Source organism: Mustela erminea, chromosome 3 (assembly GCF_009829155.1).
Source record: "Mustela erminea isolate mMusErm1 chromosome 3, mMusErm1.Pri, whole genome shotgun sequence".
Classification (NCBI taxonomy): domain Eukaryota; kingdom Metazoa; phylum Chordata; class Mammalia; order Carnivora; family Mustelidae; genus Mustela; species Mustela erminea.
In genome coordinates this window covers 102,811,199-102,829,907 of record NC_045616.1, presented here as the reverse complement: position 1 = coordinate 102,829,907, position 18,709 = coordinate 102,811,199, and the positions used below count along the sequence as shown (strand labels likewise).

At 48.1% G+C, this 18,709-nt stretch overlaps 1 protein-coding gene, 1 long non-coding RNA gene and 1 pseudogene across 2 annotated transcripts in view; all 3 read left to right on the top strand.

Annotated features, from left to right (window-relative positions):
- Positions 1–309: 309 nt before the first annotated feature.
- Positions 310–1,495, top strand: LOC116585630 (annotated as a pseudogene).
- A 13,852-nt stretch (positions 1,496–15,347) lies between these two features.
- The window catches only part of ERGIC1 (endoplasmic reticulum-golgi intermediate compartment 1), a 105,339-nt gene continuing 101,977 nt past the window's right edge, over positions 15,348–18,709 (top strand). The window contains exon 1 of the mRNA XM_032334901.1: positions 15,348–15,741. Within this exon, the coding sequence (XP_032190792.1) occupies positions 15,722–15,741 (20 nt within the window). The 5' untranslated portion in view covers positions 15,348–15,721. The remainder of the gene's footprint in view (positions 15,742–18,709) is intronic.
- On the top strand, positions 15,749–18,464 carry LOC116585508. The gene is made up of 2 exons (XR_004283671.1): positions 15,749–16,128; positions 18,309–18,464. It is a non-coding gene; the product is annotated as an uncharacterized LOC116585508 (long non-coding RNA).

Genomic DNA, 18,709 nt, shown 5'->3' with positions numbered 1-18,709 from the left:
GTCGGTTTTTTCCTTGGGTCTTACAGCTCCTTTCAAAGTCATTTTACATATACGCCCCCTTCACAGAACAGCGGTGTGCGTTGGGACTGAAAAAAAAAACACTGAAAAATAACACACAGATCTCATAACCCAGAAATTCCATTCTTAATTACGTTAATAGAAAAACTCTTACACATGGGCATCAGGGTGTATATATTAGAATAGTCATAACAGTTTTGTTTATTAAAAATCCTGAAACCACCCCTTCCACACGATCACGCTGAGCTAGTACCCGTACCTGGAATTGGGTTGCAACCTCAGCCGTGCCTGCCGCCTGCCACTGCCTCTGGACCATGGACCCCCGCAAAGTGAGCGAGCTTCGGACTTTCGTGAAAATGTGTAAGCAGGATCCGAGCATTCTGCACACCGAGGAAATGCACTTCCTGCGGGAGTGGGTGGGAGCATGGGGGGTAAAATACCACCTGCCACTCATAAAACTAAATCAGAAGACAGTATCAAGGAAGAAAAACCAGATAGTAAGAAGGCGGAGGAAAACATAAAGACAGATGAACCATCAAGTGAAGAGAGTGATCTAGAAATTGACAATGAAGGTGTGATTGAACCAGATACCGATGCCCCTCAAGAAATGGGAGATGAAGATGTAGAGATAACCGAGGAAATGATGGATCAGGCAAATGATAAGAAAGTGGCTGCCATTGATGCCCTAAATGATGGTGAACTACAGAAAGCCATTGACTTATTCACAGATGCCATCAAACTAAATCCTCGCTTGGCCATTCTGAATGCCAAGAGAGCCAGTGTCTTCATCAAATTACAGAAGCCAAATGCTGCCATTCGAGAGCTATTGAATTAAATCCTGATTCAGCTCAGCCTTATAAGTGGCGCGGGAAAGCACATAGACTTCTGGGCCATTGGGAAGAAGCAGCACATGATCTTGCCCTTGCTTATAAACTGGATTATGATGAAGATGCTAGTGCAATGCTGAAAGAAGTTCAACTGAGGGCCCAGAAAATTGCTGAACATTGGAGAAAATATGATTGAAAACGTGAAGAGCGAGAGATCAAAGAAAGAATAGAAAGGGTTAAGAAGCCTCGGGAGAACATGAGAGAGCCCAGAGGGAGGAAGAAGCCAGATGACAATCAGGAGCTCAGAATGGCTCTTTCCCAGGTGGCTTTCCTGGGGGAATGTCTGGTAATTTTCCTGGAGGAATGCCTGGAATGGCAGGGGGGATGCCTGGAATGGCAGGAATGCCTGGGCTCAATGAAGTTCTTAGTGATCGGGAAGTTCTTGCAGCCATGCAGGATCCAGAAGTTATGGTGGCCTTCCAGGATGTGGCCCAGAACCCAGTGAATATGTCAAAATATCAGAGAACCCAAAGGTTATGAATCTCATCAGTAAATTGTCAGCCAAATTTGGAGGTCAAGCATAATGCCCTTCTGACAAATAAAGCCCTTGCTGAAGGAAAAGCAACTTCGATCACCTAATGGATGTCGCAGTAATACAAACCAGTGTACCTCCGATCTTCTCATGAAGAAAGCTGGGGTACTGTGAAGAGAATCCCTACCCCCTGCTCCCGATGCAACTGAAACATTCTATAATAGTTTGCCTTAGGGTATTCATTCAGATAATGTTTTCCTACTAGGAACTACAAACTTTAAACACTTTTTAAACCTTAAAAATATTTAAAAACATTAAAAAAAATCCTGAAACCCCCTCACATACACATTAGGCTGACTATTATTAAAGTAATTTTTTAAATTTTTTTAAAGATTTTATTTATTTATTTGACAGAGAGAGATCACAAGTAGACAGAGAGGCAGGCAGAGAGAGAGAGGGAAGCAGGCTCCCTGCTGATCAGAGAGCCCGATGAGGGACACGATCCCAGGACCCTGATATCATGACCTGAGCTGAAGGCAGAGGCTTAACACACTGAGCCACCCAGGGGCCCTAGGCTGGCTATTATTAAAACACCAAGAAACCCCCCCAAAACAAAAAATAATAAGTGTTGATGGGCCCGTGGAGAAATTGGAACCCTTGTGCACTGCCGGTAAGAATGAAAAATGGTGCAGCTGTTGTGGAAAACAATATAGCAGTTCCTCAAAAATGAAAAATAGGATGACTGTATGATCCAACAATTCCATTTTTCCATACACACCTGAGCCAAAAGGTTGAAACAACCCAAGAACCCATCAACACATGAGTGGATAAACAAAAAGTAGTATATACATACAATGGAATATTATTGATCTTTAAAAAGGAAGGAAATTCCAACACATCCTTCAGTCTGGATGAAACTTGAGGATATAACGTTAAGTAAAATAAGCCAGTCATAAAAAGACAAAGACTTTCCACTTCAATGAGGTACCCAAGGTAACCAAAGTGAGAGCAGCAGAAATTAGAACGGTGGTTGTCAAGGGTTGGGTGGGGAGAGAATGGGAAGTTGTTCTGTTTAATGGGCACAGTGTTTCAGCCTGGAAAGATGAAAAAAGTTCTGGAGATGAATGGCGGTGATGGGTGGACCACAAGGTGAATGCACTTAATACCACTGAACTGGACACTTAAAAATGGTTAAAATGGTAAATTTCACGTTTATATTTATTTATCACAATAAAGGCAGATCCTTAATCATTTTGTTTAATAAAAAAATCTTTTAAAGATGAAAAAAAGTCCTGGAAATCATCCATATGTCCATCAGCAGAAGAATGGATAAATAAATTAGAGGGCAGTATATACATACAATGTTCTGCAGCAGAGCAATGAAAATGAATGGTCTATACCTGCTTATGTCAACATGGGTGAATCTCACAAACATAATAAATGAAAGGGGACAGTTGCAAAATAATACACTCTAATCGTATAACCAATAACATGGCTTTGTTTGGGGACACAATACACAGAGAGCAAAACTATAAAGAAAAGCAAAGAAATGACTCCCACAAAAACCAAGATGGTGTCTCCCTCTGGGGGGTTTGTGAGGGAGGGGTATATGGGGATTTCTAAGGTATTTGATGATTTCCTAAGCTGGGTGATGGACACATGGATATTTACTCTATAATTCTTTAAGTAACACATTTGTGTTACATAGTCTTTTGGTGTGTACATACAGTATTACATCATTTAAAAAAAACCTACACATAGAAAAAAGGATGGAAGAGCTCCACATGTGATGCTATCTAGTAGTGGGGCCCTTTTACTTTGTTTTCCTGTATTTTTAAAAATATTCTTTCATACTTCTGTAGTGAAAGAAGCATTAAATTATATTTAGAAAAAAAAGTGAAGAGACATTTTTCCCTCAGATTTGTTCAGAGAAAAAGGAAGTAAGGGGAAATGGGTGAAAGGTTTGGTTTTCCCTTCATTCTGGTAGGAACAGAAGATGACATTAAAATGTTGAGGCAAGAGGCAAAATGCTCATTAAGAGGTAATGAATTTTCACTGCAATCTTGAGGAAGGGAATGGTCCTCCCAAAGCGAACTCCCCAGTCCCTCTTCTCAGGAAATCCCTGCTGATCTCAAGAGTGGGCGGACGGTTTTAATGCCCTTTTGAAACAAGGGACATAACCGAGGAGATGAAGCCACGAGGCTCAATCAGCCCTTGTCACTTTTGATTTCTGATGAAAACTTTGGCACGCATCCCCTTTCAGTAGCCTTAAAGACCAGATGAAAAAGAAGAAAAAGAGGAACATCACCGAGCTAAGAGAACTAGTTGAGCTAGAAGATGGTTTGAGAAAATATGATTCAACATAGTCACCACACATCTGGAGAACATGATGGCCATCTGCGCAAATTTAATTGAAGAGATTTGGGGTTTTTCTTTCTATACTGTCATCTTATGTTCCTCCTCTCCTATCATCACCAAAAGCTCAACACAAGACCACAGACTCCATTGTTCACTGTTTTGAGGCACGTGTGCACTTCATAAACATGTAGGCATCCCCCACCACAAGTACAGACTTGTCTGGAGCCTGGAGACATGGATGAATGAAACAGAGACACTCGCTTCCCACCAGATATAATGGCAGTTAGAATGGGATGGAAAATGCTTTGACATCCATAAGTAGAAGACATTGTGGGCCACGACACAGAGGTGGGACATCTAACCTAGCCTGGGGGTGACTGGGAGGGCGACCAAGAGGCGATGGTCCCTATGGAGTCACAAAGGATGCACAGGGATGCATTAAGGACGAGAAAACTAGGCAAAGAAGGGTTAGGATGAGGAACTGGTCTGCCACGTAGGACTACATGGGCAAAGATGTTGGGGAGAAATAACCCTGTGGCCTGAGGGGAACCGTCAGTTATTGGCTTTTTTCTGGAGTGTGATATTGTGATATAAGGACTAGATATTTGGTCTTCATCCTGTTTCTGACATAGAGCCCCTTAGGATTCTGAGGCACCTGGGTGACTCAGCCTGTTAAGCGTCTGACTCTTGATTTCAGGTTGGGTCATGATCTCAGAGTCACAGGATCAGCTCCATGCTCAGCATGGAGACTGCTTAAGATTCTCTCCCTCTGCCTCTGTCCCTTTCCCCACTCACATGCATGCTCTTTCTCCCCCTCACTCCGCCTCATAAAATAAATAAATAAATCTTAAAAAAAAAAAAACCCTTAAGATTTCCTAAATGATAAGCATGATAAAGTTGTCTTTTGTTATTCACAGTAAGCTCCTTTCCACTATACCTGAGTTTCTGTCAAGCGGTGACTTTTGGAAAGCCCCTACGGATGGGCAGGGCTGGTGCCCAGGGGAACTAAACACAGGACTGATTGGAGAGTTGTGATTTACCCCCTCCACCACCTTCAGGAAGGGGAGAGTAGCTGAAGATTGAGTTCAGTCACCAATAGCAATGATTTCATCAGTCATACCTATGTAATGAAGCCTCCATAAAACCCCAAAGCACAGGGATTGGAGAACATCCATGTTGGGAGACACGTGGAGGTGCTTGGAGAGCAGCAGCAGTCACCCTGTGAGGAGCTGAACCTCGCTGGTACATTTATAATATTCTTTTTTTTTTAAGATTTTATTTATTTATTTGATAGAGAGAGATCACAAGTAGGCGGTGGGGGGGGGGCGGTGAGGGGAAGCAGGTTCCCTGCTGAGCAGAAAGCCTGATGCGGGACTCGATCCCAAACCCTGAGCCAAACGCAGAGGCTTAACCCACTGAGCCACCCAGGTGCCCCCATTTGTCTTCTTTATAATAAACTGCTAAATGTCAGTAAACGTCTGAGTTCTAAGAACCCATCTAGAAAATTAATTCAACCCGAGGAGGAGGTCTCAGGAACCTCTCACTTATAACCAGTCACTCAGAAGCACAGATGACCACCCAGACTTGAGAATGACCCCTGCAGTAGGCCAGTCTTGTAGGGCTGAGTCCTTAACCAGTGAGATCTGATGCTATCTCTGGGTAGGTAGTACCAGAACTGAGTTCATTGCCTGGAGGTGCTGGAGAGCACATTCTGAATAGATCGTTGACCAGGGAAGGCTGGAGAGTTTATAACGAGCCCTGTGTAGAGATCTTTATCTTTTCTTACCAGGTTGGGGAACTCAGACCTAGCCACTGGGTATTGGGCAACAGTGGAGGTATTTTAACAGGAAAGAGAGGCATCCAATTTGTCCCAGGCATTAGGATCAATTTCCTTTAAACCACCCATTTCATGATGTCATAAACCAAAGGAAACGTAAGATATAAACCACAGGCAGATTAGGTAAAGGGCAGGTAGAGTCCAAATTTGGAAAAACGAGTCCACATCTGAATCCTGCTGCACTACTCACCAGCACTGGTGAGTCACTTACGTCCTCTGAGCCACTATGTGATCATCTGGAGTGGGGTTAACGGGAGCACCCAATGGAATACCATGAGCTCTCGTGCAGATCTGTGTTCACCTGAAAAAACAAAACAAAAAAAACCTCTCAGATATACCATTGATCCGAAGATTAAATGGCAGAATAATACGTTTGATACCATTCATCTTTTTTTTTAAAGATTTTATTTATTTATTTATTTATTTATTTATTTATTTATTTATATTTGACAGGCAGAGATCACAAGTAGGCAGAGAGGCAGGCAGAGAGAGAGAGGGAAGCAGGCTCCCTGCTGAGCAGACAGCCCAATGCGGGACTCGATCCTAGGACCCTGAGACCATGACCTGAGCTGAAGGCAGAGGCTTAACCCACTCAGCCACCCAGGCGCCCTTGATACCATTCATCTTAAAGGAAAAAGAGAAAGAACACATAGATGTATGGAAAATGCAGAGAAAAAAGGAAGGATTCACACAAAATTCAAAGAGAGTTTACCTCTGGAGAGGCAGAAGGAAAGCAAGACAGGAGCTGCAGATTGAAGGGGGACTTGACTTTATCTGGCAAACTTTTGTTTTTACATGGAAAATGTATTCTTATACTATTTGTATTTTTAAAAATTAATTTTAAAGGGGCCCCTGGGTGGCTCAGTCTGTTAAGCATCTGTCGACCTTTGGCTCAGGTCATGATCCCGGGGTCCTGGGATCGAGCCCCGCATCGGGCTCTCTGCTCAGCGGGGAGACTGCTTCCCCCTCTCTCTGACTGCCTCTCTGCCTACCTGTGATCTCTCTCTCTGTCAAATAAATAAATGAAATCTTAAAAAAAATAATAATTTAAAAATAGCCTGACAGGGGCACCTGGGTGGCTCAGTCAGTTAAGTATCTGCCTTTGACTCCCGGCATGAGCTCAGGGTCCTGGGATTGAGCCCCTGCATCGGGCTCCCTGCTCAGTGAGCCTGCTTCTCCCTATCCCTCTGCCTGCTGCGCCCACTGCTTGTGCTCTTTCTCTCTTTCTGTCAAATAAATAAAATCTTTACAATAAATAAAATAATAAAATAAGATAAAATGCCTAACAAATGGCCCTAACAGAGAGTAGCTTTTCAGTCAATGTTCTCTCCCTTTTGTTTGCTTTCATAGTGAGATTTGGGGTCTTTCCAGTTTGATTTCCTAATTCACCCTAATTTCAACCCTGAGTTGGAGGCCTGCCATAGTCACTCAACAAATATTTGTAGAAGACCTTTCCTGAAAGGGTTAGTAGGTTTCTTGGAAGTGGGTTAAAGGTGTCTTTGGCCAACCTCTGACCCCAAGACCTCCTCTGGAGGTGGCCTGAAAGACTGAACTTGGTCCTCAGCAGGGCCCCTGAGGACACTGCCAACACTCTGGCCTTCTGGTGGGCCCTCAGCTCCTTGGGAAGTTCCCATTCTTGCTCCCATTCTTGCCTTCCTGGCCTCAAAGCTTTTGTCTGAGACAGCAGAGAGAGGTCTATGTCCATTTTCTTCCCAAAGAAAGGCTGCGGTCACCAATGAATACCAAAAAACCCAGTCCAGTAAAGAAAACTTTCAGCGGTGGTCACTTCTGCTAGGGTTTGGGGGGACAAGAGAGACACTCTCCCCTGTGGACTCTTTTTCCTGTTTGAATATCTTTTTTCATATGTTATTTTTAAAATTAAGTAATTACTATTCCTTTAATTAATTAGTTCCTGAAAACAAAAAAAAATCACAAAAGCTAATTCTATTTTAATAACTCTGATTTAGGCCAGATTAGAGTTCTTGATGAATATATGACTTGGCATGGGGAAGGGGGGGGTTGGGCAGGGCATAAAGAGGTCATTTGATGGGATGACTCTTCTAGAGAGGAGGGTCGGGCTGACATGTACACTCCTAATATCCAAACACTTCCTGGGGCTCAGTCAGGATTTCTTGAATTTAACTCAGTAGGAAGCCATATCTAGGGTCTGCTAAGAATGCACCTGTTTTGGAAAGGAGAAAAAAAATGAAAAAGAAAAAAAAAAGAATAAACTCATAGAGCAAGGAGGGGTCTTGGTTGTTCCCACAGATCTTACTTCACTGACATGGCCATGAGACCAGAGAGGGAATGGGACTTGAGAGATCCAGCTAGAACTATATTAAAAGTAATGGGGGCTCCAATACGACCATAAGGATAAACACCTGACCCTCCCAACTATCCCATGACCTGGTGCCACATCCATTTTGCAGAGGAGGAAATCAAGGCTATAGTAGGGAACGAGACAACGGATGGTGAAGCAGACAGGAACCAACAGAGCTGGGCCTAGGATCCTGCTCCCTGACCCCAGAGCTTTCCCTTCCACCTTTGACCTCATCTCTTGTCAGGCAACTCTTTTGGACTTTCTCTGTTTGCAGGCACCTTGGAAAATGTGTGGATCTGGATGGGGACCCCTAGGACATATTATTATTGGGCTTTTGTCTATTTATCACTACTTACAGCGTTCTAAACGCTTGTGTGTGAAGGGACTTTCTGTCCCGTTTGCTGTTGTATCATCGACTCATGAATGAATCAGGGAATGCCCTCTACTCCTTGAAGATTCCCAATTTACACAGAAAGAGGTTGAGGTTCAGGTTCACGGAGCTGAAGGGACTTAATTCAGTTACGTGAAGGCACACCCGGGCCTCCCAATTCTATTTCCTCTTCAGAGCTAAGGCTGCTTTGACAGTCTGCCAGTCACCAGCTCACCCTGAGGAGGCACGGCATAGTCATCAGCTGGGAGAACAGACCTACCTGCCCAGGTTGGACGTCAGCACTGCCAACGCATGGTGACACCCACACACTGTGACACACACTTGTGCTTGGGCCACACAAAGTCCTCCCCAGTCCTCGGGTCCAGCCAAGGAGTGGAATGGAGGGAGAAGCCCACGGGGAAGGGGGCACGGCTGAGTCTCCAGCTGTACACACCCCACCCAGCCCCAAGCCACTCCACAGACAATGCAGGAAAGGGTCCAGGTGAGCTCCGGGCCAGAGCTGAAGAAAGTGACCCGGTGGCCCTGAGTCACGCAGCTCGTAAAGACGACAGCTGGAGGCAGAAGTTAGCACCATCTGGGAGAGACCTCGAACAGGCGACCTTCACAACTCTTGAACAGTGTGGATGAGGGCACCTGGGTGGATCAGTCGGTTAAGCATCTGCCTTCAGCTCACGTCATGGTCCCAGGATCCTGGGATCGAGTCCCACATAGGGCTCCCTGCTCCATGAGGAGTCTGCTTCTCCTTCTACCTCTGCCCCTCCTCCTTGCTCATTCTCTCTCTCTCTCTCAAATAAATAGAGGAAATCTTAAAAAAAAAAAAAAAAAAAGGAAAAGATAAGTGTGGATGAAATGCCACGCTCTAGGCTGACCATAGGTCCCCTATCTGTGTGAGACAAAGGCCCCCTTCCTGCATGGACCAAACAACACTACCTTTTCATTCACCCTTCCTAGAATTCTCAGAGTGGAAGGGTACGGGCACTGCAGTTTTATTAATGTGTATGATGTGTTTGATCCTGTGTTAAGTGCTGGCCTTATATCAAGGCATTTTTTTTATGACTTTATTTATCTATTTGACAGGCAGAGATCTCAAGTAGGCAGAGAGGCAGGCAGAGAGAGAGGGGGAAGCAGGCTCCCCGCTGAGCAGAAAGCCTGATTTGGGGCTTGATTCCAGGACCCTGAGATCATGACCTGAGCCGAAGGCAGAGGTTTTAACCCACTGAGCCACCCAGGGGCCCCTATCAAGGCATTTTAATATGATACGAACATTACTAACCCAGTTTACCAATGAGCAAACTGAAGCACACAGTGGTTTAGTAACTTGCCTAGGGTCACACAGCCCAGAGAATGGAGGAACCAGGACTGAAACACAGGCTCAAACAATAAAAAGCACAGTGGGTCATGTGGGTCATGTGCCTCACAGAGCAGGACTTCAGTGAATAGTTAATGTGCCAAGGAGAAAAAGGTCAGGCAGGTGGATCTCAAGAAAGAGGTAAGACTGAACTGCACCTTGCATGATAAATTAGACCCACCTAGATGTATCTGGATTCCAAGACAGAGTGAAGACTCATGAAAAAGGAAGAAGGTGGGGCTCAGAAAAAGAGAATCCAAAGAGTTGAGATTTCCTCATATGCACTGAAAATGCTAGAACACTATCTGCCAGGGGCTCATGACCGAGTAGTTTCCTACATAGCTGGGAAACACCTGGGCTTAACATGGAAGCACTGAGTGGACGCACCCATGTGTCCTCCCACAAAATGCGCCCTGTGTAGGATATAGAGGCTGGTGCTGGGGCAAAAGATGTATCCTGCCTCCCCCTACATGAATGCACTTGTCAACTAACACTCCCTGAGCCTATAGAAGATATAGGCCTGGCAGCATCCTTCCCTTCTATGGAAGCCACCCATCTCCCATCTGAATCTGTGCATGTATAGGATGAGTCTGATTCCACTCCAGGCACTAGGGGCTCGTGTTCAGCACATTCCATTCTCCTGGAGCCACTGGTCAGGGCTGAGACGTAAGCAAGGCCCTCGTGGATCAGCCCTGGAGACTTGGCTGGAGGTCTCAGCAAAGTGGGTCATCACATCTGCTGACGTTGCTGAGTGGGAAAACAGCAGCCTGAGACAGCAGTCAGACGTTTTGCCACCACAAAGGGCAAGCTTGCCTTGAAATGAAGTCAGAACTTAAAAGATGAGGCTAGGATGGAGAGAGAGGGATTCCTGATGTGATGTGCCTAGATCCAACCGTGTCTGAAACCCAAATCTACCTCTGGACCTTTTTTTTTTTTTCCCCACTTGAGGCACTGTGCATTGATTTGAGATGATTTCTTTCACCTTCAACTGAAAGAGTTCAGATGAATTCACCCCTATGGGAGCAATCAGGAACCCCTCCTTGGCTTCCCAGGAACCTCTGGTGCTGCCCATATCATGGCACTTGCCACACAACCCTGCATTGGCACAAAGAATTAGTGCCCTGACCCTGGTTTTTTGTAGTGGTACTGTGCTGTTATTCACCTCCTGCCTGACTTCTTGAGAGGAGGGCTGTCTCTTGTTCATCCAGAGGTCTTGTCGTCAAGAGATGTTCGGTGATTAAGTCATCATGAATGGATCTCTGCTAGTTGGTGAGTAGATTTGAATAGAGCGAGAAAAAAGAGTTGTTGTTCAAAGGCCTAAGTTACCCTCAAGACCTCTCTGAGGGGCGCGTGGGTGGCTCAGTGGGTTAAAGCCTCTGCCTTCAGCTTGGGTCATGGTCCCGGGGTCCTGGGATCGAGCCCCACATCGGACTCTCTGTTCTGTGGGGAGCCTGCTTCCTACTCTCTCTCTCTGCTTGCACCTCTGCCTACTTGTGATCTCTGTCTGTCAAATAAATAAATAAATAAATAAATCTATCTTAAAAAAAAAAAAAAAGACCTCTCTGAGCCGACAAAAGATGATTATTTCTTAATCTCTCACCATCCAGACCAACCACAGGTGAACCAGCAACACCTGTGGAACACAAACCAGTCTCCCATGTCAGAGAAGGAAATCAGACCTGGCCATCCCCCTGCTTAAAACACCTTTTGGTGACCTGTTTGGCAGGAGGGAGTGGAGATGAGTGAGCACTTGGCTCCAGGTAACGTCCTGTGTTACCGAACATTCATTTGTGTACTGACTGATTCATTTAGCAAGCATTTACTTAGCACCTGCTATGAGCTAGGCCCGTGTTACTCTGTCTTCACAGCATGCTTTCAGGACCACGCACTTGTCAGGCTGTATTACAGATCACCCCAGACTTAGTGGCTTAAAGCAGCAAACACTTGTTACCTCCCAGGATCCACACACAGCTCGGCCATGCTGCTGGGTCACAGTTTCTCAGCACGTCACAATCAAGCTGCCCACCGGGGCCGCGGTCGCCTCGAGCCTCAGCTGAGGCTGCAGGGTCCGTTTGATTCCAAGCTCATTCACAAGGCTGTAGTCAGGCCTCAGGAGAGTCTCACGGGCCTCTCACACACCAGCCAACTTCCGTGGGCCTCTCCACAGGGCTGCCTCACAACATGGCAACTGGCTCGCCCAGGGCAACCCCTGTGAGTGACCCCAAGAGGGCCCAAGGCAGAAGCCATAATCTCTTCACAACCTAGTCTGAGGAGGAACATGCCACATCTTCTGCCACATTCTGTTCTTTAGCAGTGAATCCTAAGTCCAACTTATACTCTAAGGAAGAGGACTACACAAGGGTATGAATCCCAGGAGGTGGCTTGATTAGGGTGGCGATTTTAGAGGCGTCCTGTCACAGAGAAGGTATTATTATCCTTCATTTCATACTCAGACACCCAGCTAGGGAAGCAGTGTGTTCAGGTCACTCGTCTTGGGTACTGTCTTACTGGCCAGTTGTGCGTGAGGTGGAGGAAGGCAGGGAGAAGGTGCTGTTTAAAACATATTCATTGCTCCACTGAGCAAATGATTACCCTACAACATTGGGGATTAAAATAAACATTGATTATCTCATCTAATTTCTAAGGGCCAGGAATTCAGTGGCAGCTTAGCTGGGTGGTTCTGGCTCAGGGTCTTTTGTGAGGCTGTCCTTAAGCTGTGGGCCAGAACCGCAGCTTTGAAGATTTGACTGGGGCTCAGGAGCCCCTTCCAGAATGGCTCACTCCCCATGGCTATTGGTAGAAGGCCTTATTTCCTGGCCCCTCTCTAAAGGGGCTTGGGTATCTTTGTGACATAGAATCTGGTTTCCTCCAGAATAAGTGATTCAAGAGAGCCTAAGCGGAAACCTCAATGCCCTTTGTGACTTTAGCTCAGGAGTCATACGCTGTCATTTCTGCAATGTCCTGTTGGTTACCCAAGTAAGTCTTGTTTGTTGTGGGAGGATTACACAAGGGCATGGGAACATCAGATGATGATCACTGGAGGTTGGCTACCATAGGGTCCTACAAGATTAGTAATCCCAAAACCCAACTTAAATTAAGTCACTCCATTGGTCAAAGAGATCCAGAACTTTCCTACATCCTGCAGCACAGAATCTGATTTCCTCAGTCCCATCTCCCACTCTCTTTTGGGCAGATGGTTCATTTGGGACTGGCAGCTTGGTCTGCTTCATGACCCCAATGGTCCCCACAGGGATCCTTGTAGATGTGTTCTCCTCCCCAGCCTCTCTGTTCGGGGGGAAGCCCTACTTCCCTGGGAAACCCAATCCAGCCTTCTACACAGAGTCATTGACCTTCTGCCATGTGCGGGCTCTGGTTGGATGCTGGAATACTAGAGTGAGCAAACAGACATCCATCCTCCCTGGAGAGCATCCGGTCAAGATGGGGAGGTAGACATTAGCCAATTAACAATAATCTAATTGCGAATTGTGACATGGTCTCCCAAGGAAAATGACAGGTGCCATGCAAACCTATAATGGGGGTCCTGGCCAATTCCACATGCCAGATTTGAGCTGTTGAGTCATTAACTAGTCTGAACAGGTGTTTAGGGTTAGGTTCAGGTGCAAGGGCCAGAAAATCCATACTAAAGGTGGCTTAAACAAGAGATATGTTTATTTCTCTCTTGCTTAGATGTCTGGGAATTAGCTGTCTGGGAATCTCTCTTGCTTAGCTGTCTGGGATGTCTGTGTTTGAGGACAGGGACTGTGCCACTCAGTGACAGGGATCCTGGTTCCTTCTACCCTGTTGCTCTGCTCTGCATGACCTTCACCAGGGGTCCAGGATGGTGGCATCCATATTCTGGGCAGCCATATGGAGAAAGAGACAGAGAGACAGAGGGTAATATATACCATCTATCCCAGAAGCTGCCACAAGATGCTTCCCCTTTCATCTCAGTGGCCCGAACTTAGTCACATGACCACACCTAGCTGCAAGGGAAGCTGAAAAATACAGCTTTCCTTCTGAGCTCCCATACGAGGAGCCAAACATTAGAGCTCCATCACCATGCAAAAATAGCCATGATAGTCAACCTTATCTTGCACGACTCTGTGCCAAGCACTGTTCTAAGTCCTTGACACGTATCAACTCATTTCATCCTCACAATAGATCTGCGAGGAAGGTACTACTCTTGCCCCCCATTTTACAAATGGGGAAGCTGAGATACATATGTAAAACAAGTCAGTAAGTGGACAACTTGGAGGATGAACCCATGCACTGGGGTTCCAGGGTCTGGATGTTGTTCACATGGTTCATAGTTACGAAGAGAGGGAGAAGAGATATTGGGGGACAGGCACATTCTCTGCCCATATAGCAGGGTGGAAGACAAAGAAGAAAGTACTCCAGGCAAAAGGAATAGTCAAGGCAATCCCCACCCTTGTCTGCTTCCAAGAGTAAGGTCCTTTATGACAGTGTCTCTCAAACTTTAATGCCCCAACAAATCTCTTGGAGATCATGCTAAGTGCACACCTGATTAAACAGGACAGGGCCTAGAATTTGCCCCATGATGCAGCTGGCCTGTGTACTACCACCAGATAGACTGGACCACATTTTGAGGAGGGAGGACATGTGGTCAGAAGCCCATCACTGCATGACTCCCTTCTGGCACAGGGCCAACAAACAGTGCTTTGGGCCTGGTGGCGGGCCACAGAGAGCACTTACACCCTTCTTGCTATCCCAGATTTCCAGTTCAGGCTGATTTCCTCTGTCTCTCCAAAGTACCAGGCCACTTGTTGAATGAATGAATGAATGAATGAATGAATGAATGAAAAGGTAATGCTGGAGATCAGAGAGAGGGAGAGACAACTGATCAGGCCATGGTGTATCTCCAGGGGAAGATTTTGGTTCACGGGCCCCACCCTGTCAGACCCAGTGCTGGCACTGTGCATTCTGAATCCTCCCAGAGGAACAGGTACCATGGTTTACTACTGTTTATAGATGAGGAAACTGCCTTCTGGCCTTGCTTTTAGAACATGAGCCTCCACCTGTCTCCCCAGGGATTTTTCAAGCCCTGTGATGGAAAGATTGGAGGTGGGGCCAGTGACAGAACCCCAGGGCAAGTTCAGAATTAGTTTCCCTTATACCAGTCTTGCCTTACCTCAGCTACCATCTCCTCTAATCCACCCATCCTGGAGGGAGATGCTGATTCCCTGTGAGTTTTGCAGGATGAAGCACAGGCTCAGAGAGGTCTGTGAAAGGCCATGTCACAGAGCAGGTTGCAATGTGTCTGAGGCAGCCAACCTGCCCTGGGGGGACCTGGCTAGCAGCCAGCTCTCAGGGAAAACGGTTCGAATGAACCTTAAGTGGAAGATGGAAGCAGAGACAGCTATCTGGTCCACCGCAATCACTTCCAGTGATCCAGCCCTTTACCGGGTGCCAGGCGCTGCACTAAGCCAGTCTCCCAACTTTCTCCTCAGACCCTCAGGAAAAAGCCCTTCAAATGTCATCGCCCTCTTTGTGCAGACGTGGAAAGCAGTGGGGCCTCAGAGATGCCAAGTGTCTTTCCCAGAGAGGCACAGCAAGGAAATGATGGGTCCGCTACGAGTGTGGGACTGCCTGACCTCCTCCCTTCTCAGAGCTGGACCTTATGCGCGACTCAAATCTGGATCATTCATTCATTTAATCCTCACAACACAAGGAAACTGATTTACAAATGCAAAGGAGCTCTTCGAGGCTGAGGTTTGCCCAAGACCACAGAGAGAAAGTGAAGGAACGCTTCGAAGGAACGAATGCGTCTTTGGGGGCTCCCTGGCCTTCCCCACTCCAGCCGAGACTCCAAAGGCCCGCCCTTCCCCCTCCCGGCCCGCGGGCCCCTTTAACCGGGCGGCGGAAGGGGAGGCCGGGGGCGGGCGGACAGCGCCCAATGGGCTGCGCGGAGCGTCACTTCCCGGCGGCGGGAGGCGAGCGGCGGGTGTCGGGGGCTGTGGGCGGCCGGCGGGGGCGGGGCGGCCGGAGGAGGCGTTGGCAGCGGGCTGGGACCCACGCGGCGCCGCAGCCCACCTGGCCTGCAGCGCTCCCACCCCCGGCGGCGGCGGCACGATGCCCTTTGACTTCAGGCGGTGAGTGTGGCGACTGCGGACACGGGGTCGGGCACGCCGGGGACTCCTGTTGCCCCGCACGCAAGAGCAAGCCCCCAGCCCCCAGCCCTGTGCATGCCTCCTGCAGGCCCGCGGGGACCCGGGGCGGCCCCCTTGCTGCACACAAAGCCAGCCGGAACCTCTGAGGGCCCCCTCGTGCAGCCAAGCCACCCACCTCCCGGCCGCCCCACCCCTTCCCTGCCCTGAGCCCCATCCCCAGCCTGCCCCGACACCACGCAAACCCCACGCAATCCCGCATCTCCTGCCCCCCGCCCCCCAGTCTGGGAAACAGATTAACTCACGCCACCAGCCATCCCCCCTCCTGCCATCTATGGAGCCTCGTTTGGTGGACCCCGCCCCTGCTGACAGGTGCGTCCGGGGGGCACCTCCGGTGAGCCCCCAGGGAGCCCCAGGGGTCTGCAGCCGGGTTACCGCGGGGCAGCAGCTGGAGGGTTTTAGGTTTCCATAGGCTGAGGCTGCCCCAGCCTAGGCAGCACAGGAGTCCTCTGTCAGTCCTGGTCCTGTACTCGGTATGGGGGCATCATGGGCAGGGCTCCCCAGAGGGCCCAGCCTGGTCTGGCCTTGGCTTTCTGCAGTCACTACAATGGGTCCTTTGTGGGGTCCAGCTGCCTCATGGTCCACGTTGTGCTGGGCTAGGCCTTCCGAAAGCCTGCCTGGGAAGGGGTCTCCGCCAGACTTTCCTTTGAGGTATGGAGCCCCAGGGAATGCCCTGGCCTGAGACGGCCACACTGTGGGGGTCTGGCCAGGAAAATAGCAGGGCTTCAGTATGGGAAGAGCTGGATTAGCATCCTGGCTCTGCCTCCTCAACTGAGCAGCTCCGTAGATTCTAGAAGTTAGGGGCGAAGGCCCTAGGTTAAGACCTCTCCTCAGCTCTGTGAAGGGATGACTTGGGCAAGTAATCTGAACCCTCTCAGTAGCTCTAAAATTCACTACCTGTAGGTTGGAGCTGAATTTAGGTCCTCAACTGTGAGGAGCATGAGAAGCATTGAAATCAGAGGCTTGTAGGGTTTAGAGCTCAGAAGCAGGACATCAGTAGATGGGGGGCTTCTCCGTGAGGCCTTTTCTCCATCTACAAATGGGTATACTGATGCCTGTCTCACAGGAGGGAACTCTTCCTCCTCGCCTGCCCCTTCCCTCCACATAGGTGAGAGTGAAGTCGGGGTAAAGTGACAACCTTCCCAGGAAGAAAAGCCTGGCAGTGACCCCCAGGCACTGGCTGATGTGGTACTCCAGCCTTTCCTGGGCACCCATGCAATCTGTAAACATCTGCCAGCTTCCTGCCCCTTCCATGAAGCCCAGAGGCCGGCACCAGTGTCTCAGGCAAATGCTTGCAGATCCAGGGCAGTTCCAAAGAAGGAAAGCTCCTCTGATGGAATCAGGGGACAGTCCTTACACTGACCCTTAGCATTGGCCCGTGAGAGCTGTGGTTGGCACATGGATTCTGGCTCCACAAAGCCTCCCCTTACCCAGGCTGATAGTAAAGATCCCTGACCTCCCACCCCCAACCCCTTGCAATTTCTTAGGTTGCAGTGATTTTGACTTTGTTGGGGACACCGCCACTTTGGGTCATTGAATCCTTTGACTCTGCATCTCACCCCTTACAAGGGGGAAGTTGAGGCTCCAGGCTGAGGGTCTTGCCGTGCACCTCAAGGGAGCTAGACCGAGGGGTGGGCCAGGATCTAGGTCATGCCCAGCTTCTCACCTGCTGCCCCTTGAGTTGAAGGTTTGGCATGCCTGGTGCCATGAGGACCCCAGCTCAGTGAGGTCTTGTTTTATAAATTTTCTTGAGGGCTTGGGCTTACCATAGAACAGTGAGGATAGATTTCACCACTATGCATTGGAGCTTTGGAGGACGAGTCATCTGTGCCTAGTAACCCACACTTTAAGATCTGTTAATTCCAGGGCTTAGTTTCTAAGGAAGGTTCTACCATCCCACACACCTTCTTCCTCTTCAGTGTTCATTCATCAGATGTTTACCATGCTCAGCCCTCTGCCACGTGGCCCACAGTACAGAGCTCCAGCTGTGCAGCCCTGCCCTCTCAGCCCTGGGGAGAAGGGAGGAGGGCATCTACCCCCAGACAAGGCACTGCGAGGCTTAGACTTGAAGTCTGTTCTCTTATCACCTGCCAGAGGGACTTGGATCTCCATTTTAAATCAAAGGAATGGGAGGCTGTGCCGAGTAGAAACTGTTTGCCCAGGGCCATATACTAGTGAGCTGGTGGAGCTGGGACTTGAACTCAGGGCGGTTAGCTCCAAAGCCATAGCTCTGGGAGCAAAGGGAAGACTTGAAGGGTCCCACAACCCTGTCAGATCTCTTAAGAACTGTGGGGGAAGGGAGAGGGGCATACTGTGGTTGGACCCCCTCTCCCAGCTAGAGGCCTGGAAGAAAACCAGGCTTCCTGCCTGTTTTTCTGGCCTTAACAACTAACCAGAATCAGGAGGTGTTGGGGGGCGGTGGCGGGGGACGGGATGAATAGCAATCTCTTGCCCTCTTGCCCTTTCTTATCAATACTCCTTTTTTTCCTTAGTGCCTACGGGACCTTGTGCATCTTACCTTCTATGTGTTCTCCTGTCTGTGAAATGGGCATGAGAACAGTACCCATTGTTGAGAGGATTAAACAAGTCAATGTGTGTAAAGCATTTAGACACAGTAAGCACCCAATAAATTTTGGCCACTATTTTCATTATTTGTGTTATTACATGTAAGCACCTATATTTCCTAACACTATGTAATTCACTTAATTATGATGCTTATTCTCTTTCTCCCTCCCATTAAAACATGAGCTCCCTTAGGGCAAAGATTTTTATCTGTTTTATTCTCTGCTGTAACTTCAGTGCCTAGAACAGTACCTGAGCCAAACTCGCTCTTGGAAATGCCTCTTAGGGTCTGTTAAGGAAGTCAAAGGCATGGTGTGATTTGATCTGCCAG